Source organism: Loxodonta africana, chromosome 1, assembly GCF_030014295.1.
Source record: "Loxodonta africana isolate mLoxAfr1 chromosome 1, mLoxAfr1.hap2, whole genome shotgun sequence".
Classification (NCBI taxonomy): domain Eukaryota; kingdom Metazoa; phylum Chordata; class Mammalia; order Proboscidea; family Elephantidae; genus Loxodonta; species Loxodonta africana.
The window spans coordinates 31,855,047-31,878,292 of record NC_087342.1 but is presented as its reverse complement, the minus strand read 5'-3'; the positions used below and the strand labels follow the sequence as shown (position 1 = coordinate 31,878,292).

The following is a 23,246-nucleotide window of genomic DNA, read 5'->3' as shown; positions in this document are numbered from 1 at the left end:
AGAGAAAACGGGTACAGGAAGAAACAGACGGATTTTCTTTCTTTCTACTACAAACCCAGTGGGGATCTTCTTAAAAGCAAAAACACATGATAGCTATAATGATTCAGCACGCAAAGGCAGTACATGCCACTTACTTTAAGACTTATTTAAAAGGAGCAAACCAGAGCGGCCAGTAAGATTAGGCAATACAGTCTTGAGTGGCAAACGTTAAAACCATCCAAAAAACCAAACCAAACCCACTGCCATCGAGTTGATTCCAACTCACAGCGATCCTACAGAACAGAGTAGAACTGCCCCACAGAGTTTCCAAGGAGCGACTGGTGGATTTGAACTGCTGAACTCTTGGTTAGCAGCCATAGTACTTAACCACTACGCCACCACGGTTTCCTAAAACCATCCAGATATTATTAAATTTTCAAGAATATTCAGTACTGTTCAGTATAAAAATGTATAAAACAAAGGATGTGCTCTGATTATTTTTAATACTAGCAGAAAGAAAGAAGAGGGGAGGGAGAAAAAGAGAAATCCTGCCTCTCGTAATAGAAAGCTAATTACAACTGTCTCAAAGATTACCCACGTTAGAAATACGATCGTATTCTAAACAGTAAGAACCACTTGCTCATCTTTCCAAAATAAAAAAAGGGCAGGTTGTTAAACCATATTGTTTAAAGCTTAAATCTAGCCCATGTTCAGATTGTTTTTCAATCAAGGAATTTAAGATTTACATTTAAAATAGCAGCTTATCTAAAAAATACACAATTGTGGCAAAACCTTTGGCCGCAGCCAAGTGTCAAACAGTGGAGGACCTTTATCCACTGAACCTATCAAATCCACTGCCAACAGAAGGGGCTCAGAAAGGCTCTATAGTAAAAAATAACAAGAATGATAATAAAGTTAAATTCTTCCTGTATTTCCTCCATGAAAAACAATGAACATGGAAAATGACTTTCCAATCAGCTAAATCTTAACAATTTCAGAGTAGAAATAATTTTTATGGATAAGCAATATTTTTAAAAGCAAAAAAAATTAAGACGTATTTTCTTTTATTTTTGTCTTCCACTTCTATTTATTTTTTATTGTGCTTTAAGTGAAAGTTTACAATTCATGTCAGTTTCTCATACAAAAGCTTACACACACAGTTGTGACCTGAGTTGCTCTCCCTACAATGTGACAGCACACTCCTTCTCTCCACCCTGTATTCCCCGTGTCCATTCAACCAGCTCCTGTCCCCGCCTGCCTTCTCATCTCGCTTCCAGACAGGCGCTGGCCGCATAGTCTCAAGCGTCTACTTAAGCTCAGAAGCATGCTTCTCATCTGTATCATTTTATGTCTTATAGTCCAGTCTAATCTTTGTCTGAAGAGTTGGCTTCAGGAATGGTTTTAGTTTTGGGCTAACAGAGAGTCCAGGGGCCATGACCTCTGGGGTTCCTCCAGTCTCACTCAGACCATTGTTTTTTTTTTTCTTAACTAGAGTTTGAGGTCTGCATCCCACTTTTCTCCTGCTCCATCAAGGATTCTGTATTTTCTTTACTAATTCTATAATTCTGAGTTTTTCATCGTTTTGCTCTTAAGTTACTACTTCAGTCTGAATTCCAGAATGAAACAGACATCTAGGCTTTTATATTTTTTAAAGAACTAATTTTCTAACTCAATTCTAGTTATCTCCAGATTCAATGAATCCAGCTTACAAAAGGCAAAATATTTCAATAATCACTCATAAACCCTTTGCTCTTGAGTCAATTCAGAGTCATAGTGACCTTACAGGACCGAGCAGAAATGCCCCTTAGGGTTTCCAAGGAGTGCCTGGTGGATCTGAACTGGTGACCTTCTGGTTAGCAGCTGTAGCTCTTAACCGCTATATCACCAGGGCTCCAATCACTCATAATTCTCACTAAAAACTCTGTATGTTGATTCTCATGTGATTGGTACTGTTGTATGCTGTCAAGTCAATTCCAACTCATGACCCTAAAGGACAGGGTAGAACTGTCCCATAGGGTTTCCTATGCTATAATCTTTACAGGAGTAGATCCCCAGCTCTTTTCTCCCAGAGATGCTGGTGGGTTCCAACCACCAGCCTTCTGATAAGCAGCTGAGGGCTTTAACCATTGCTCCACCAGGGCTCTTTCTCATGTGATTACCATATGGTTTACAGTTTAACTTCATCTGAAATGTAGAAGAGCTAGTTTTAGTCTGGAGTCCCTGGTTGGCACAAACAATTAATACACTCCCTACTACCAGAAACGCTGGAGGCTTGAACCCACCTGGAGGCTCCCTGGAAGAAAGGTCTGGGATCTACTTCCAAAAAATAGCCACTGAAAACCCTATGGGGCACAGAAGCACTTTGACATGTACGGGGTTGCCACGAGTGGGAGTTCACCTGACAGCAACTGGTAGTCTTAGCCCAGGTAACCATACTTTCTATATATGAAACACAGTATTCTGCACATGTAGGCAAATGTTACCAATATCCTACACCACTCTCTAAAAAGTCTTCATAGATTCTAGTCTGAAATCTAAAGTGCAGGAAAAATCAGTTCCACAGAGCAGACGAGTTCCCAGGAATTTCACCTAGGGGCAAAGTTCTACTACAGGAAAGTCAGGCTAAGAATCTCAGCAGGACTGGCTGGCAACTCTCTTCTGCCTGCACAGAGAACAGTATAATATGACCATTAGTTAAGAGAGCCAACTCCTGAGCCAGATCGGCAGGATTTTAATCCTCACTGTACCGCTTAATTGCTGTGAAACTTTGGGAAAATTATTTAATACTGCTTCAATTTCTTCATCTGTAAAAAGGGTGTGAAGGTTTACAAAAATTAATTCAGATTAAACTCCAAGAACTATAAGTAGCACCCAGCAGGGGCCCCTTCCATGTCTATGAAGGAAAGAAGAATGCTCCAGAGAAAAAAGCAAAAGAAAATGTATGTTCATAAACCACCACAACCACAACACCGGCAGCTAGCATTCCTCGGATCCTACTGTGTGCCAGGCACCGTGTTAGGTATTTAATTTTTAACAATCCAGCGAGGTGGTTATAGATGGGAAAACCAAGCCTCCAAGCGTTACTCATCTAGAGACAGACTTCAGAAAAAGCAGCAGGGCCACGAAGGAAAACCCTGGTACCCAGCTTCAGGTTGTCTTTCCATTTATTCTACATTGTCCCCAAGTGAAAGAGAAAGCAAACAGGATAAAGTGCAACCACTCAGGGTGCTGGGGAAGGGGAGAGGAACTGAAAACATTTCTTCACCTATTTTATGGAAAAGTCAAATAAGTAATTGACCTTTCTCCTTTCAAATGTAAACAACTTGCATTCTGATTAAACGTTCCCTATTAAGCATTCCTTCCACCCAATTAAAAAGCTAGTACAGGGAAGAAACTTCTCTTCAGCGTTTTTTTTTGGGTGGTGGGGAGGTCGAGAGAGGGTAATAGGGTATTTTTAAGACAAGTAATACAACTTTTTTTTAATACAACAGGGAGAAAAATATGTTAGTCCTGCCACAGTCTATTCTAGCTGACAAAACCAAGCGGCTCCAATCTATAGCTCTGAATGCAGAGGTAGAAAAACAGGACACTGGAAGTAAAGGTTTCCTTACCGAGGAGAAAGCATGAAACCCTGAGGGGGAAGGACGCTACACACACAGGTTATGGTCAGAAAACATAAGGAAATGCGTACAATTTCAAATATTAAGCAAACAACCTTCAAATAGCAATCTTTGAAATTATAATCTGCAGTTTAGAATAATGACATATGTTTAAGTCCGTGCCTAAAAGAACAGCGGAACATTGTCTGATATAATGCTGGAAGATGAGCCCACCAGGTTGGAAGGCACTCAAAAGACAACTGGAGAAGAGCTGCCTCCTCAAAGTAGGGTCAACCTTAATGACATGGATGGAGTCAAGCTTTCAGGACCTTCATTTGCTGATGTGGCACAACTCAAAATGAGAACAAACAGCTGCAAACATCCATTAATAATCAGAACCTGAAATGTACAAAGAATGAATCTAGGAAAACTGGAAGTTGTCAAAAATGAAATGGAACACTTCCTAGGCATTAGTGAGCTGAAACGGACTGGCATTGGCCATTCTGAATCGGACAATCAGATGGTCTACTATGACAACTTGAAGAGGAATGGCATCACATTCACTGTCAAAAAGAACATTTCAAGATCTATCCTGAAGTACAATGCTGTCAGTGATAGCATAATATCCATACGCTTACAAGGAAGACCAGTTAATACAGCTGTTGCTCAAATTTACCTATCAAATACTAATGCCAAGGATAAAGCAATTGAAGATTTTTACCAACTTCTGCAGTCTGAAATTGATCAAACATGCAATCAAGAAGCATTGATAATTACTGGTGACTGGAATTCAAAAGCTGGAAACAAAGAAAGATCTGTAGCTGGGAAATATGGGCTTGGTAATAGAAACGATGGCAGAGATCACATGATAGAATTCTGCAAGACCAATGACTTCTTCATTGCAAATACCTTTTTTCACGACAAACGGTGACTATACACATGGACCTCACCAGGTGGAATACACAGGAATCAACTACACCTGCAGAAAGAGATGATAGAAAACCTCCACATCATCAGAACAAGGCCAGGGGCCAACTATGGAACAGACCATCAATTGCTCATACGCAAACTCAAGTTGAAGCTGAAGAAAATTAAAACAAGCCCATGAGAGCCAAAGTACAACCTTGAGTATATCCCACCTGAATTTACGGATCACAAGAATAGATTTGACTCACTGAACACTAACAATCAAAGGCCAGACTAGTTGTGGGATGACATCAAGGACATCACACATGAAGAAAGAGGTCATTAAAAAGACAGGAAAGAAAGAAAAGACCAAAATGGATGTCAGAAGAGACCCTAAAAGTTGCTCTTGAAAGTAGAGTAGCTAAAGCGAAAGGAAGAAATGATGATGTAAAAGAGCTGAACAGCAGATTTTAAAGGCCGGTTCAAGAAGACAAAGCATTATAATGAAATGTGCAAAGGCCTGGAGTTAGAAAACCAAAAGGGAAGAACATGGTTGGCCTTTCTCAAACTGAAAGAACTGAAGAAAAAATTCAAACCCCAAGTTGCAATACTGAAGGATTCTACAGGGAAAATACTGGGTGGCACAGGAAGCATCAAAAGAAAACGGAAGGAATAGAGTCACTGTACCAAAAAGATATGGTCATCATGATATTGAAGAAGTGCAAGCTTCACTGAAGGCACTGGCAAAAAACCAGGCTCCAGGAATTGAGATGTTTCAACAAGGGGCTGCAATGCTGGAAGCACGCACTCATCTATGCCAAGAAATCTGAAAGACAGCTACCGGGCTGACTGACTGAAAGACATCCATACTTGTGACCATTCCAAAAAAAGGAATGCAGAAATTATTGACCAATATTATTGTCATGGGTGGAACTGTGTACCCCCAAAATGTCTGTCAACTTGGCTAGGTCATAATTCCCAGTATTTTGTGATTGTCTACCATTTTGTCAGCTGATGTGATTTCCCCAAGTGTTGTCAATCCTAACACTATGATGTAATGAGATGGATTAGTGGCAGTTATATTGATGAGATCTACGAGATTAGATATTGTCTTAAGCCAATCTCTTTTTTTTTTTATTAACTTTTATTGAGCTTCAAGTGAATGTTTAAAATCAAGTCAGTCTGTCACATATAAGTTAATATACATCTTACTCCTTACTCCCACTTGCTTTCCCCCTAATGAGTCAGCCCTTCCAGTCTCTCCTTTCGTGAAAACTTTAAGCCAATCTCTTTTGAGATATAAAAGAGAGAAGCAAGCGGAAAGACATGGGGGACCTCATACCACCAAGAAAGCAGTGCCAGGACAGTGTGTGTCCTTTGTACCCGAGGTTCCTGTGCAGAGAACATCCTAGGCCAAGGAAGAGCGATGAAACAGCCCTTCCTCCAGAGCCAACAGAGAAAGCCTTCCCCTGGAGCTAACACCCTGAATTTGGACTTGTAGCCTACTAGACTATGAGAGAATAAATCTCTCTTTGTTAAAGCCATCTGCTTGTGGTATTTCTGTTATAGCAGCACTAGATGACTAACATAATCATTAACATCACACAAAAGTAAATTTTGCTGAAGATCTCTGAAAAACAGTTGCAGCAACGAATGGACAAAGAACTGTCAGAAATCCAAGCCAGATTCAGAACATGACATGGAATGAGGGATATCACTGCTGATGGCAGATAGATCTTGGCTGAAAGCAAAGAACACCAGAAAGACATTACCTGTGTTTTACTGACTATGCAAAGGCATTTGATTGTGTAGATCATAACAAATTATGGACAACATTGCGAAGAATAGGAATTCCAGAACACTTCACTGTGCTCACATAGATCAAGAGGCAGTCATTTAAACAGAACAAGGGGATGCTGCATGGTTTAAAATCGGGAAAGGTGTGCATCAGGGTTTCATCCTTTCATCATACCTATTCAATCTGTATGCTGAGCAAATAATCCGAGAAGCTGGACTATAACAAGAAGAATGTGGCATCAAGATTGGAAGAAGACTCACTGACATCCTGCAACATGCCAATGACACAACCTTGCTGCTGAAAGTGAGGAGGACTTGAAGCACTTACTGATGAAGATGAAAGACCACAGCCTTCAGTATGGATTACACCTCAACATAAAGAAAACAAAAACCCTCACAACTGGGCCAGTAAGCAACATCACAATAAACAGAGAAAAGACTGAAGTTGTCAAGGATTTCATTTTACTTGGATACACAATCAACAGCCATGGAAGCAGCAGCAGGCATTACATTAGGCAAATCTGTTGCAAAAGACCTTTTTAAAGTGTTATTAAAAAGCAAAAATGTCACTTTGAGGACTAAGGTGCCTACCCAAGCCATGGTACTTTCAATTACATCATATGCATGCAAAAGCAAGACAATGAATAAGGAAGACCAAAGAAGAATTGATGCCTTTGAATTACAGTGTTGGCAAAGAGTACTGAATATATCATGGACTACCAGAAGAATGAACAAATCTGTCTTGGAAGTACAGCCAGAATGCTTCTTAGAAGAAAGAATGGTGAGACTTCGTCCCAAGTCTTTTGGACATGTTATCAGGAGGTACCAGTCCCTGCAAAATGACATCATGCTTGGTAAAGTAGAGGGTGAGCGAAAAAGAGGAAGACCCTCAATGAGATGGATTGACACGGTGCCTGCAACAATGGGCTCAAGCATAACGATTGTGAGGATGGCACAGGGCTGGGCAGTGTTTCATTCTGTTGTACATGGGGGGTCGCTATGAGTCGGAACCAGCTTGATGGCACCTAACAACAACAAGGTCTGTGCCTGTTTCTCTAACACTGATTCATAAATTTCCTGCACTTTGACTGAATGACAGTTAAAATTAATCTTTAAGAAGTACTGCACTACTAATAAATGTGGAGTAACAGATTATACAAAGTAATTATTATACACAATGGTATAGCGCACAGTGGTCAGCCTCCTGAAAAAAAAAAATATCCCGCTAAGGTATCTCTAAAAGATTCAAACTGGTTCTGTAGGTGTTTGTAGACTTTTCCTCAGTTTTTTTTTTTTTAATTCCATTAATGGAAATACAAAGGATTTTCTCCTCCCCAACCCCATAATTATTAGATTATTCAAATGATGACTACTTCTGTAAATGGAATAAATGTTTTGATTCTGGTTTGGAGAAAACTGCACTGACTATTAAAAATAATTTTTTCTGGCTAATTCATGATTACCTATGATAATGGGATAGAAATAACCCATTCAAATACTGTGTTACCAAAAACAAACCCAAATCCACTGCCATCAAGTCAATTCTGACTCATAGTGGCCCCACAGGACACAGCAGAACTGCCCCATAGGGTTTCCAAGGAGTGCCTGGTGGATTCGAACTGCCGACCTTTTGGTTAGCAGATGAGCTCTTAACCACTGCACCACCAGGGCTCCTAAATACTGTTAGCCATTCACATTTCACATGATTCTCCCAAACTTATTTCCTGAACATCTAACAAGCAGTCAAGGCAACTGATTTAAATTGGCTTTCTCCTGACCATAGACTACATATTTAAAGAAATTTCAAATAAATGATCTTTGAAAAATGACATATCCTGATGCTAAGATTTGCTATCTACTCAGTTCCCAAATTCAGAAATGCTGGAATCCTATGGATAGTAAGCACTTTAGATGTCCGCTGAAATGACGTAAACATACCCTGTATATGAAGGGGAATGGGCCATGGATTTCAACAACTTACCTCTGCACTCAGTACTGCGAGGTTCGAAAGTAAAATGCAACAGAATTCTTTAGAAAATAACTCCTTAAAAGTATATCTCTCAGGAGGGTAGAGAGGGTTAGAAACTGGCAAAATTGTCACGATAGGAGAGACTGGAAGGGCTGACTCATTAGGTGGAGAGTAAGTGGGAGTATGGAGTGAGGTGTATATAAGTTTATATGTGACAGACTGACTTGATTTGTAAACGTTCACTTAAGCGCAATAAAAATTATTAAAAAAAAAGTGTATCTCAAAATTCTATGACACTGACAACAAAACAGCCTAGTTACATTCAGTGATCAGATACTAATTATACAACGGGAATTCAACAAAGTGACAAAAGTGTTTTGATAGCTTTTTTTCCCTTTGTTTTTGCCTTTTCTTGAGTGGGGGATATCCACCTAAAGTGGCCAGGTAAACTGGATAGCCAGCTGCTTATTCAAGAGCTTGTTTGTGTCCACAAAGCAACTAGATCCTGCGTGGAACTATCTCGCATCACCCAATGTCACGGCTGATACTATCGCAAGCTGAACACCGCACACTGGTGTTTCAAAGGGAACCTTCTCCCAGATTTGCATTATGCTTAGCCCAATATGTGAGACGCAGTCAAAACAGCCACTTGACTCAAGTGAGATCTGCTCAATTAAAATGGAAAAAAAAAAAAAGACTATCACCACACTGAGTTAATTTTACTTTCCTTTTTTTCTTTTTTACCACATGCACCAAAATAGTTTTTTCAATCGCTTGAATGTTTACATCAGATCATTTGATTTCATGTGGAAACATAACTAGGCCTCAATTTGGTTTGGCCAGAAAATATAAGAAAATGTTTACAATTTCAAATATTAAGGCAAAAAAGGAGGGGGGGGTACTAGGTTATTTTTAAGGCAAGTAATGAAACAGGAAGAAAACTATGATAGTCTTACCACAGTCTTTCGTAAAAAGATCGCTGACAAAACCAAGTGGCTCCAATCAATAGCTCTAAATGCAGAGAGGCAGAAAAACGGAGCACTGGAAGTAAAGGTTTCCTTACCCACAAGAAAGCATGAAACCCTGGGGAAGAGGGGGGAGTAGGCCGTGATGACACACATTAGCTCTCTACCTTGGTGAAACCATTCAGAAGGGCTAAACTTGCATTTCCACATATGTTAAACCAAACCCACTGCCGTCCACATATGTTAAACCAAACCCACTGCCCTCGACTCATAGCGACCCTATAGGTCAGAGTAGAACTGCCCCATGGAGTTTCCATGGAGCGCCTGGTGGATTAGAACTGCCGACCTTTTGGTTAGCAGCCGTAACTCTTAACCACTAGGCCACCAGGGTTTCCCCACATGTTAAAAGGAGGTAGTAACACCTACCTCCCAAGTTGGAGTGGAGACTAAAGATAACGGTTGTCCCTTGTTAGACTAGCTGACAGTATGCTCTCAATAAATGCTAATTTCCTTTCTTTCTCCCTAAAGGCTCAATTTTCCGCATACAGCCATTAAACTACAGGCAAACTACCAGAATCATTCAAAAGCAACCTATGAAAGAGGTTTTGCTGGCTGGTTTTTATTACCCTTATCGTGGCTAGGTAAACTGGATGGTCCGTTAGTTACTTTTTGGTTGTTTTTTTGGCAACAAGTTTTTATTGAACACTGAACAGTTATCAGGAGCCCTGGTGGTACAGTGGTTAAGCACTCAGCTGCTTACTGAAAGGTCTGTGGTTCAAACTCAGCAGCAGCTCCACGGGAGAAAGATGTGGCAGTCTGCTCCAGGAAAGATTTCAGTCTTGGAAACCCTGTGGGACAGCTCTACCTGTCCTATAGGATGACTATGAGTTGGCATCAACTCGACGGCAACAAGTTTAGGTTTGGTTTTGGACGGTCACCTTAAACAGAATCTATGCAACGAAGCTGCTTGCTGGAGAGTAAAGAAGACTGCACCAAAGCTTTTTCTTATCTTAAAAAACGATGTATAATGTAATAGGGCACTATGGGATAACAGAAACAGCGGATCTATCAGACCACTCGGAATATGTCACTGGCTTCCCATTTCTCTCAGGATAAAAACCAAAACCCATACATTGCTCACGGTGCCCTCCTCACCTGTCAGGTCTCACCTACCCCCAGCACTCACACCCAGGGCTGCTCACTCTTCCTCAAACTCTCTCTTCACTATCCTGATGAGCTTACTCCTTGGTCTCCTAGTCTGCCCAAAGTTCACCTCTTCATAGTAAGGCTTACCGTTCTACAGCCTCACCCCCCACCCCCAGCACTCCCAATCTCCTTCCCGGTAACACTTTCACCTTCTAATACACTAAGACAGAAAATGATACACTATGGCTATTATGTGTCCACCTAGAAAAACACACCCCTTACCAGAGCAGGATTTCTGTCTGCTCAGGGACACGCCTAACCCCCCAGTGCCTAGGAACAGTGCCTGGCACACAGCAGGTGCTCAAAGTTGTAAAGTGAGTTCAGACTCCCCTGGAGGGTATGCAAAAGAACAATCCGAAGTGACAGCCTGTCCAGGCTCACAATCACTTGGACTTCTAAGCCCTGGTAGTTTTGAGAATGAAATCTTAAATTTCAAAGTCCAAATATTTTTTTAAAAAGCCATAAAAAACAGCAATTAGCATCATTGATTATCCATTACTTTGAGTTTTACTATTTATTCATTAATAACATTTGGTTTTTCCTCTGTCTAAATGAGTACTATAAATTTCAAATCCGATTTTCAACCATTTCTCTAGATTTGACGTGAGTTAAGAGATTTGCATGACTACAAACACTGGGGGAAATGACAGACCCAGGAATATCATTTCAGTTCTGCCATAATCTCACAATCTCGAATCTCAAAACCTCGGTTTCTACTTTTGTAAAGAAGGGAAGGGGGGTTAGATAATCTGAGACCACGTCAGCTCTCAAAATTCTATGCTGCCGTAAGTCTATAAAAACCAGTCTACAGGCTTCTCTCAACATTTAATAAAAATCATCAGAATCAGAACATTTTTAAATTGGATGGAATTGTAGAAATCATCAAATCCAATTCTGTCATCTTACAAATAAAAAAACAACCAGAGACTTTGAACATTTAAAAAAAAAATTTCCAAAGTAACTTAACATTGCCTAGTTTTGGAGTATTTTGTTGTTCTTTCTGTGGGGGGGGGGGGGTGGTGACAGGCAGAGTGAGAGAGGTTAATTGAACACTTTTCCTTATACAAAGTATTTCCCATCATTTAAGTCTCTCCTAGAATTGACAATAACATGCGCTCAAGAAATAGGCTGTGTGGACACACCAAAAAACTAACACAAGCCCAAAAGTTTTATCAAGAAACAGTTATCTCTCTATTGGAGATACTTAAATGCACAGTTTCTAAACTAACAAGAGCCTACCAAGACAATTCTAGCCACATGAACTGTGACCAACCACAGAAAGAGTTTTAATTAGTGCTATCTTGTCACCATATGTTATGGCTAAGTTCCAAAACTACCAAATTTAACCAAAAAGACAGAAGGTTCCAAGCCTCCACCAAACCTGACGTCTCACATGAACCACATAAGGTCTGGATTCCGGAACAGCTGATGGGCATTACCAAGGCCCCAGATGCCAGGGGATGGATGCTGCTCATCTGGAGACTACCGCTCACAGCACACACCCGCTCACAGCACACACCCGCTCACAGCACACACCCGACGCTCTCACTACTCCTCTACAGCCAAGGTTCCAGAAACTTTAGGAGTAAGGTCTATTACTGCTAATTATTTAAGACATCAGAAACTTTACAGACTCCCTGGTGTATATTTTAACACCATAATATCAATTCAAACATTAACCTGTACTCCACAGCAAAGTTTTCTTACAAATCAGGCTTAGGCCCAGTTTGAACCCCTGCTGAGAATTTGTACTTCTAACAAGTTCCCAGGAAGTGACACATGAGAATCACCTTGAGATCTTGTTAAAATGTAGATTCTGATTCAGTATATCTGGGGTGGAAATGCAAATTCTCAGCAGGCCCGCTAAGTGTCATTCGGCAGAGATAGGCCCAACGAAAAACAAAGACAAAGACGCTGGGGCACCCCTTCCACACATACACAGGGACACCCTCCTCAGGGACCCCCTCATGTTCCCCACCAGCAGGAAGGGAAGAATCATTTTCAGTGTCCACTCCGCACTGTAACCTGCATGGAGTCAAGCTCAGCCTGTGCAACCCCAAACGCCTCTTATGAAAAACACAAGGAGTCCAGTACAGAGCCAGACACACAATTACAGATGGAAACAGCAATCTTGCCAACAAGGGTCTCCAAGCTCGTAAAATGATTTCTTTCAGACAAAAGAGGGGAGAAGTAACTTGACAAACTGTTTGGAAAAAAAAAAATCACAAATGGCCTTTAACTGCTATTATGAAGCACTTACTCCTCAGACTCCCAGCAAATATGTGGCCTTTTGGTCCTAAGTACATTTTCCCCTGCTTTTGGGAACAAGAACAGGTTGCACTTCCCTAGTCCCGCCGAGCCCCCTGCCCCCCTTCCCCAAGCTCCGCAGCTCCCCAGTTCTCGGCAGAGGGTGGATGTAACCCCAGCGACCGGCCGCTCAAACTCCCACTTCCCACAGGCGAGGGGCGCACGGCGAGGTGATGGAGAGGGAAGGAAGAGGCGACAGCCGCCCCCAGCACAACTGCCGGCACACTGGAAGAGCGTCGGGCCGGGGCGAGGGGCGAGGGGCGAGGGGCGAGGGCACCGGCCAAGTCCGAGCTCCCGGGCCGGCCAAGTCCGACCTCCCCGGGCCCCGGGCCCGGGCCGTCCCGGCGGACACAATGGGCCGCCAGGGCCGCTGCCCCCTCCCCGCCCGGCGCCCCCCACCGGCCCGGCGGTGCCGACTAGGCCCGGCCGCTCCGCCTCCCCGGCCCTCGCGTAGCGGCGCGCCGGGCGGGGGGCGCAGTGCGGCGGCGACGGCGGCAGGCGGCGGCGGCAGGCGGGCGGAGGCCGCGGGCCGAAGCGGCGGCGGCGGCGGCGGCGGCTCGGCCCTCACCATGTTGGTGTCCTCCAGGCCGCTCCCCTCCTCCTCCGGCTCCGCAGCGAATGGACGGCGGCGGCGGCGGCGGCGGCTCCTCGCACGGGCTCGCCGGGCTCCCGCTCATGCGCAGTGCGGCCGCCGGGGCCCGAGCAGGCAGCCCGGCCGCGGGGAGGCGCAGGCCCGGCGGCCCACGCGGGCTCCGGACGCGGGGTCCCCGGCGGCCGCCCGCCACCTGCCCCGGCGCGGGCCGCGTGCGGGCCGGACGCCCCTCCGCGCGGCTTCTTCCGCGGGGCCCCCGGTGTCTACGGCTGGTGTCAACGCAGACTCGGCGCGGCGGCCGGAACCGGCCGGCCGGCGGCCACAGAGTGGCTGAGGCGCCGATTCCGGACTCGCTCCCCAAAACAAACCCACTGCCGTCCAGTCCATTCTGACTCCTAGGACCCTATGGGACAGAGTAGAACCGCCCCATAGAGTTTCCAAGGCTGCAGCCTTTACGGAAGCTGACAGCACCTTTCCCAGAGAGCACGGTGGGTTCCAACCACTGACCTCTCAGTTAGCAGCTCAGAGCTTAACCACTGCACCACCAGGGCTCCCTAGAATAAAACCAAACCAACTGGGGTCTAGTCCAGTCCAACTCATAGCGACCCGGTAGGACAGAGTAGAACGGCCCCATAGGGTTTCCAAGGCTGTAAAGCAGACTACCACATCTTTCTCCTGGGAGTGTCTGGTGGGTTCCAACCACTTACCTTTTGGTTAGCAGCCGAGTGCTTAACCATTGCACCACCAGGGCTCTTTAAAATAATAAAACCAAACCCATTGCCATAGAGTCAATTCTGACTCATAGCAACCTTATAAAACAGAGTAGAACCCCCACCCTGTAGGGTTTCCAAGGCTGTAAATGATTACAGAAGCAAACTGCCAAGCCTTTTCTCCTGCAGAGCAGCTGGTGGATTTGAACTGCTGACCTTTTAATTAGCAGCTAAGCTCTTAACCACTGTGCTATCAGGGCTCCTCTGTACTAGTCTTAGACAAACAAAATCTCTACCATTCAGCTTATGAAGAAATGATATGCTTTTAGCATTGGCTAACCAAATCCAAACCCACTGCAGTGGGGTTGATTCTGACTCACACCGACCCTATAGAACAGAGTAGAACTGCCCCATTGAGTTTCCAAGGCTGTAATCTTTACAGGAGCAGATCACCTGTTCTTTTCTCCTGCAGAGCCATTTGGTGGGTTCTGCTGAACTTTGGGTTACCAAACCCACTGCCACCCAGGCTCTTCTCCATCGGTACAAAAAAAAAAAAAGAAGAAAATAGTGATAACACTTCCAACCCCACATTTTCTCTTTTCCCGCCTTTTTTGCAATATCTGGACTACATCATTTTCCCCACCCAGATAGGCGTTGGTCTAGCTATGTTGGAGCCATAATGCCCTTTAGTTTAATAATGCCCATAATGTCTGGTTTCCAGACTTAATTGTCCCCAGGATGGATGACCAGTAGATAGGTCCTAGACTAGGGTTCCCAGGGAAGAGGACTGAAGGCTACATGGACACATACCATAGGAATCAGATGTCACAGAATCAGCATCAGCTATGCTTGTTGTTGTTGTTAGGTGCCGTCGAGTCAGTTCCAACTCATAGCGACCCTGTGTACCACAGAACAAAACACTGCCCAGTCCTGCGCCGTGCTCACAATCATTATGCTTGAGCCCACTGCTTCAGCCACTGTGTCAATCCACCTCATTGAGGGTCTTCCTCTTTTCTGCTGACCCTCTACTCTGCCAGGCATGATGTCCTTCTTCAGGGACTGATCCCTCCTGACAACATGTCCAAAGTATGTAGGACGCAGTCTCGCCAACCTTGCTTCTAAGGAGCATTCTGGTTGTACTTCTTCCAAGACAGATTTGTTCGTTCTTTTGGCCGTCCATGGTATATTCAATATTCTTTGCCAACACCACAATTCAGAGGTGTCAATTCTTCTCTCTTCCTTATTCATCCTCCAGCTTTCACATGCATATGATGTGATTGAAAATACCATCGCTTGGGTCAGGTGCACCTTAGTCTTCAAGGTGACATCTTTGCTTTTCAACACTTTAAAGAGGTCTTTTGCAGCAGGTTTGCCCAATACTTAATGCCCTTTAATTCATTCTTCAAAGTGTAAGTTTGGGAAAGTAACTATAGAACATTTTAGCTAGGATTAACATCATGTAGGGGGCATAGTCCAGGCTTGGCCTACCTACCCTTGGCTCTGTCTGGTGAGGCTGAGAAGTACCAGGATTCTGAGCTTGGGATCAAGCGGACAAGTATGTGCTACAAAGCTTAGGAAAGACTTATTTGGTGTTTTCCCTGCCCTTAATAAATTTACTATCTGATTGTAGAGGAAGAAAGGAAGGAAAGAAATAAGAAATCAGGTAATAATGCAAACCTAAGTCAGAAAATCACGTCTAAGGCTGAGCCAACAGTTTATATGGTTTCACAACAGAACTGACCTGAGTAGACCTGCTATCGTCACCAAGGCCCTCCTCTTTCCAACACAGGCAGTAATCTTCCAGATCAACCTAAAGCACGCCACAGCTTTGAAGTTCTCATAGAAGCAACAGAAGTTCTCTGGCAACTCCTGAGGGCCTCCTGACACTTCCTGAAGGCAGGCATATAATGGAGCTCTGACACTTCCTGAAGGTAGGCATATAATGGAGCTCTGACACTTCCTGAAAGCAGGCATATAATGGAGCTCTGACACTTCCTGAAGGTAGGCATATAATGGAGCTCTGACACTTCCTGAAGGTAGGCATATAATGGAGCTCTAGGGTCCTACCAAGGCAACTTCCTGGCCACCAAGGACCATTGCTTCATTCTTTCCACCAAAATTGAGTGTGTGCGTACACACAAGGGCCAAGCTTCTTGCTAGGCTTTTGGGGAAACGGATCTATAAGGACAGACTAGCTCTGTCTCACGAAGCAAGAATAAAGCTAGACCACATCCCTTTGACCTGAAATATTGACTAACATTTAGGTACTTAATGAAGATTATTCACTGTACGTCTCACTCTACTGTCTTATACTTCATTGAAGTAATGGCTCATGGCTTTTCTTAAGCTCTTTTTCCTAATTGCCAACTCCCAGGGACAGTTCTTAGTTCTCACTCTCCTTGACCTCTCCTGCATTTGAACTTTTCCTCTTTGAATTTCTTCTCCATCATTGTCCATGACACCACTTTCTTCTACATCTCCCCCTTCCTCTGAGACCAGTCTCTTTTGCTGACTTGGCTCTTTGGCTTTCAAATGTTGGGCTCTCCAGGAGAACCATCCTTGAATGTCTTTCCTGTGTACCACCTGTGTCATGATCTTATTCACATTCCCACGGTGCCAACTACTATCTCTATCCCAAGGAGTTCTGAATCTTCATTTCCAGCTCCCAAGTGGCAGACCTAAATACAAATTCTGGGCATTTCCCGGACCCATCAAGATCAACAAATTCAAAACATTGTCCTAAAACCCGTTTCTTCACTAGATCATCCAAACTAGAAATCCACAACTCCTTCTACCTCATCCTCTTTAACCTAAGCTACAAGTCTCATCAATTTTACCTCTTAAGTATCTTTTTTCATAAGGTTTTCACTGGCTAATGCTTTTCAGAAGTAGACTGCCGGGTCCTTCTTCCTAGTCTGTCTTAGTCTGGAAGCTCAGCTGAAACCTGTCCTCCATGGGTGACCCTGCTGGTATCTGAATACTGGTGGCATAGCTTCCAGCATCACAGCAACACACAAGCCCCCACAGTACAACAAACTGACAGACACTTGGGGGACTATATGAAGAAGAACGGGGCATCAGGATTGCAGGAAGACTCATTAACAACCTGAGTTATGCAGATGATACAACCTTGCTTGCTGAAAGTGAAGAGGACTTAAAGCACTTACCAATGAAGATCAAAGACCACAGCCTTCAGTATGGACTGCACCTCAATATAAAGAAAACAAAAATCCTCACAACTGGACCAATGAGCAACATCATGATAAACGGCGAAAAGATTGAAGTTGTCAAGGATTTCATTTTCCTTGGATCCACAATCAACAGCCATGGAAGCAGCAGTCAAGAAATCAAAAGATGCATTGCATTGGGCAAATCTGCTGCAAAGGACCTCTTCAAAGTGTTGAAGAACAAAGATGTCACCCTGAAGACTAAGGGGCTCCTGACCCAAGCCATGGTATTTTCAATCGCATAATACGCATGTGAAAGCTGGACAATGAATAAGGAAGACGGAAGAAGAGTTGACGCCTTTGAATTGTGGTGCTGGCGAAGAATATTGAACATACCATGGACTGCCAAAAGAACGAACAGATCTGTCTTGGAAGAAGTGAGGCCAGAATGCTCCTCAGAGGCAAGAGTGGCGAGACTGCGTCTTACATACTTTGGACATGTTGTCAGGAAGGATCAGTCCCCGGAGAAGGACATCATGCTTGGCACAGTACAGGGTCAGCGGAAAAGAGCAAGACCCTCAATGAGGTAGATTGACACAGTGGCTGCAAGAATGAGCTCAAGCATAACAACGATTGTAAGGATGGCGCAGGACCGGGCACTGTTTCGTTCTGTTGTGCATAGGGTCGCTATGAGTCAGAACCAACTCGATGGAACCTAACAACAAGTATCTTTTGAATCTGCATTCTACCCTTCCTCCCTCAGCCAAGACTTTATCATATCTACTGGCCTTTCCCTGATGCTCCAGAGCTACCTTTCTAAAATCTAAATCTGAATGTGTTCCTTAAAATTATCCCAGGGCACCATAAACATGAGCCTCTTTGGTGTGGTGAACCTTGTAAGGTTCTCTCCCCATAACCTGTCTACTCACCTTCCGTTTCCCACCACCCTCCACACAAAGGCACCTCATGTTTCAGTTTTAACAAGGCAACCCCGCTGTTCTCGTTCATGTCTCCTTGCTTTTTCTCATTCTGCTGTCCCTGGCATACTAATTAACACTGACTGAAGGCTTTTCAGGAGCCAGGGTGGTGCTGTGGCTAAAGCACTCTGCTGCTAACCAAAGGGCCGATGGTTCAAACCCACCAGCAGCTCCATAGAAGAAAGATGTGGCAGTCTGCTTCCGTAAAGATTACAACCTTAGAATCCCCATGGGGCAGTTCTACTGTGCCCAATGGGTATGTTTTGTTTTGGTTTTTTTGGGGGGGGATTTGAGGGCTTTCCATTACCAGGCACTGTTCTAAGCTCATGGCACATACAACTCACATAATCCTCACTTCAACCCTATGAACCATGTCTGTTGATTATGCCCGTTCTACAGACGAGGAAACTGAAGCACAGAGGTTAAAAAGCATGCCCAAGCTTTCACAGCTGGTAAGAGGCAGAGCTGGGATTTAAACCCAGTCTGGCTACAGAGTCTGTTCTCTTGACCACCATGTTGTATTTCCTACCCAAACCTCAGGATTCAACTCAAAGACCATCTTCTCTGGGACTATCTCCTGATGGCCTCCCTGGATTCTAGCAGTTGGGTATGGTTATTCTTCTGTCCTCCTATGATACTTTGTATATACTTTGATTACTTGTGACATCCTATGGCTATGATTTGCCTGTGTGACCACCTCCCCTGCCAGCGCCTGTGTTCCTCCAGGCCAGACATCCAGATGCACGCCTTTGAGTGTTCAGTGTCAAAGCAAGGGCCTGACATACGTCAGCTATACAGAAAAAGTTAATTGAATAAATACATTAAAAGAAAGAAGATACCTAACTGATGGCTGTTTGTCCATCTTAAGACCGCACCTGTATTGTTTGTGATTGTAGTGGAATGCCTGCCCTCCTTGGGAGATGCACGTTATACCAAATGGTCAGATGAAAACGTGGTAGTAACCGGACCTGTTACTGTTCTTCCAACTACAGTACTGAAGGCGAAGTGGAGAGTTATAACTCAGTTGTCATTATTGAGAGAGAGAAATGTATTTGTTAAAATTGTCCAGATTATTGTTAAAATGGAAGCGAATCCTGAGATATAGTATAAGTTACAATATTTGATTACAAAAAAAAAATCCACTATCAGTCATGTTACTTGGTTGTCATGAGGTTTCAAGTATTTAAGTTACATCTTTGAGTTTTTTTTCTAAGTACACAGTTTCTAAAGATTATTTTCTATTGTGACAATCAGTACAATAATAATAAGATGGAAACATCTAGCTGAAGTCCACTATTTATACCCATGCATATATTCACTGCACTCCTACAGCTACATAGACAAATTAATATGGAATGTTTGTAGATGGTGCAATTTTTCAAGGTATATAACCCAATTATTTGAAAATAATTACTACCACCAATACTTAAAAATTCATGCTACGATAAATACCATTCACTGGTAAAACAGCCGTCGTTTTGTTTAAAGAAACATATAAAACTAAGGAATGTGTACTTTAAAATCTGTCTTTTAGCAAAGAGCAAAATTAATCTGAAAAGACAGATCACTAGCCTTTTTCTGGTAAGTCATCTAGCTAAAATTAAACTTGCAGGGTAACAAAGTACACGTAGTGACAGTTCAAAGGCACTAGTCGGGAACATACAGGCACCACCACCCTCCCACACCTAACTTGCCCTGGACTTGATTACGCTGAGCATTTACATAAATGTGTCTAGTGGGTTTGAGCTTGCCTATTCATAAATATGTAAGATTAAATGGGACTGACCGATAACAACATATTTAGGTTTGACTAAAACATGGCAGTTAGGTCTTATCAATTCGGAATTGTAATTTTTTAAAGGGTGTTCCTGAGTTCACGCCACACTCCCGGGTGGGAGTGAGGGAAGAAGCTGAAGACCTCTTCCCCCGCTGTTGAGGGTTATTGGTGAAGCAGATGGAATGACTAACTGCCTGGGACTCTTTCCCCCACATACCAAACTGTTCCAGGAGGAACTGTTACTCAGGGACGAAGGCATAAACTTCAGAGAACGTCTCTAGGAAATTGGCCCCCGTTGTCCCCTTCATACAGAAGAGCCAGTAAAAGTGAAGTGGGCCACCTTCTAAATAGGAAAATGGGGATATTCACCAGAGCCAGTCTGTCGCCTCAAGGTACATGTGGGTCTGTCGATTTTAGCTGCTCCACACTCATGGTAGAGGAACGGGTTCACAGTGAGAACTGGGGCTGGAGGGCTGGCAGTGGGAAATCATCTCAGATCATCACTGATGATGTCACAATGATCCACTGTGCCTGGCCCACTGTGTCTGTCCTGGACCCCTCTGCCCAGCCCAGCCTGGTCTCTTACATGAGACTGTGAGACCACAGCTGTGCCCAGGGTGTCCATTCTGGATGGCTCCGGTCAGTTGCAAAGAGTGAATTTACTGAAACCATAATGGCTGAATACACAGGTAGCAGGTTAGATGATCCTGTAGAATCCTGGGTGTTTATATCTAGATGCATCTGGTAACCTCACCAAGGGTTTTACCACTGATGATAACAGGAAATACTGGCACTGATTCACCACCTTGCTTTTCTGTAGTTTATTCACTGGGTAGTACACAAGGCAGGCAAAATTTTCTGAGACTCAGTGTTCTCAACTACAAAATGAGAAAACTGGATAGAACTGTGACAGCTCGCTGCCGTCAAGTTGATTTTGACTTGTAGCGACCCTATAGAACTGCCCCATAGGGCTTCCTAGGCTGTAATCTTTACCAAAGCAGTCTGCCACATCTTTCTCCCTCAGAGTGGCTGGTGGGTTTGAACCGCTGACCTTTTGGTTAGCAGCCAAGTGCTTAACCACTGTACCACTGGGGCTCCTTTTGAATTGTGATAAGTTTCCATCAAACACTGAATGTGTTTGATTGCTTCCTGTAGCTGTCCTCATTCCTCACTCATTCTTCCGTTTCTTCCTAAGTGTATGAAATGCTAGCACTGTCTAACAAATATAATGCGAGCCACAAATGTGAGCCACCTGAGCAATTTTAAATTTTCTAGAAGCAACATTTAAAAGCATAAGAAACAAGCTTCATCTGTTTTATTTTGAATAATTTTACTTAACCCAAGACATCCAAAATACCAGAATTTCAACATGTACTCAATATAAAAAAATTATTGAAATCATTTACATTCTTTTTTTTTTCATAGTATGTTTTTGAAATCTGATATGCACTTTGTACTTACAGTACCTCTGAACTCAGACTGGCTACATGTCAAGTGCTCAATAACCATGTGTGGCCAGCGGCTACCATATTGGCCAGCAGGGACCTAGGCAGTGGTTGGCCTGGAGTAGATGCTCAACAAATTGGAGTAATAAGTATTATTACTTCCAAGAAATAAAAGAAAGCCAAAGTAAACCTGAAACATTTCTGTATTACCAAATATTTAGCATTTGGGGAGTCAGCATAGTTCAATTAGAGAAAAAATTACGTAAGATGGCAATAAAAATAGTTCTTAAAATATTAAAGTGCCTCTGGGGTGATTTCAGTGTGTCTAGTAAACTAGGAAAAAAACACTGTACAAATTCACAAATGTCGACCAAGTGCCAATAATTTTCCTGACCCTAAACATGTCATCCTAATAAATGTGATTTCTGTACACGGATTTTTCAATTAAAAAAAAAAAAAGACATATGAAACACATTTTACAAGCACTTCAGAATTTGGAGGGTTTTTTTTTCCAGGGCTCTAGAATGAATAAATAAATGCTATTTCCTCCATTTCCTTCAAGATATGTCACCCTCTTCAAAGAAATTATTTGAGGTGGGAAAAAAGAGAAGAGTTAGGAGAAAGAGGTTTCTGTGCAAAGATGAAACTATCAAAGAAGTTAATATCAGGCACAGGTTAGCACATAGAACTGTGAAAGAAAAAAACAACAAAAATAGAGAAGTGGTAACATTGTGAGATAATTTTGAGGATAAATATACAGAAGGAAAACCAAGGAAAGGATCTAAAGATGAAGCCCAAACAGGTTAATCTGTTGTGGGAGACCAGTGAGGACCTGTTAAGGCATTTGGGCAAGGAGATGATTTGGCAAAGTTTTTCGAAAGATAAATTGTGACATGGTAGTCGTTAAGTGACCAAAGGTGAAAGAATGGAAAATATCATGGTCACAGATCACCTTTCTGATACTAAATAATGAATTCCAGAGAATGTGGTTCTGAGGAAGGTGTAGGGGCGGGGAGCTGGGCAGAGGAGAAGGAAGTGCCAAGGTCCATGGTCAAGCTGGACAGACGGCTGAGCTCCAGGGAGGCGTTGGTGTCAGCACAATTGGCAGATCCGGTCTGTCTGGAAAGAACAGCCAGCGGGAGGGGTTCAGGGGAGGAAGAGATTATTGTCATTCCTGATCAATAATCTACAGCTTTTCTACAAGTGACCTCACAGCTGTGAAATGTATAAGACAACACCTCTGTCAGCCTGTGCAGAAAGTAACAGGGCTGCATACCTTGGATGACGTCTGTGGCACAGAGCCACTGACCCAGGTGTTTCATTTGGTTGGCTGATTTTGTGGCTGAAAGGGGTCTAAGATTTTATTCCAATCTTATGTGGTTGTGGTTGCTGCTAGGTACCGTCGATTTGGTTCCTACTCACAGCGACCCTATGCAAAACAGAACGACACACTGCCTGGTCCTGCGCCATCCTCACAGTCATTATTATGCTTGAGCCCATCATTGTAGCCACTGTGTCAATCCATTTTGTTGAGGGTCTTCCTCTTTTTCACTGACCCTCTACCAAGCATGATGTCCTTCTCCAGGGACTCGTGCCTCCTGATAACAATCTTATAAACCCATTACTGTCGAGCTGATTCCAACTCATAGCGACCCTACTGGACAGAGTAGAACTGCCCCACAGTTTCCAAGGAGCATTTGGTGGATTTGAACTGCTGACCTTTTGGTTAGCAGCCGTAGCTCTTAACCACTATGCCACCAGAGTTTCCAATCTTATAGAGGGATGATTTTTCAAAAGAAGTAATTCATAGTGTTTTTTAAACAGTTATGAAGTCAGTGCATGGCCCCTAG

General features: G+C 43.4%; 1 protein-coding gene across 1 annotated transcript in view; it reads right to left on the bottom strand.

Moving 5' to 3' along the window:
* The window catches only part of DCUN1D1 (defective in cullin neddylation 1 domain containing 1), a 37,019-nt gene extending 23,630 nt beyond the window's left edge, over positions 1-13,389 (bottom strand). Inside the window, exon 1 of the mRNA XM_064279572.1 lies at positions 13,297-13,389. Coding sequence (XP_064135642.1) covers positions 13,297-13,299 — 3 coding nt within the window. The 5' untranslated portion in view covers positions 13,300-13,389. The remainder of the gene's footprint in view (positions 1-13,296) is intronic.
* Between the last annotated feature and the right edge of the window lie 9,857 nt (positions 13,390-23,246).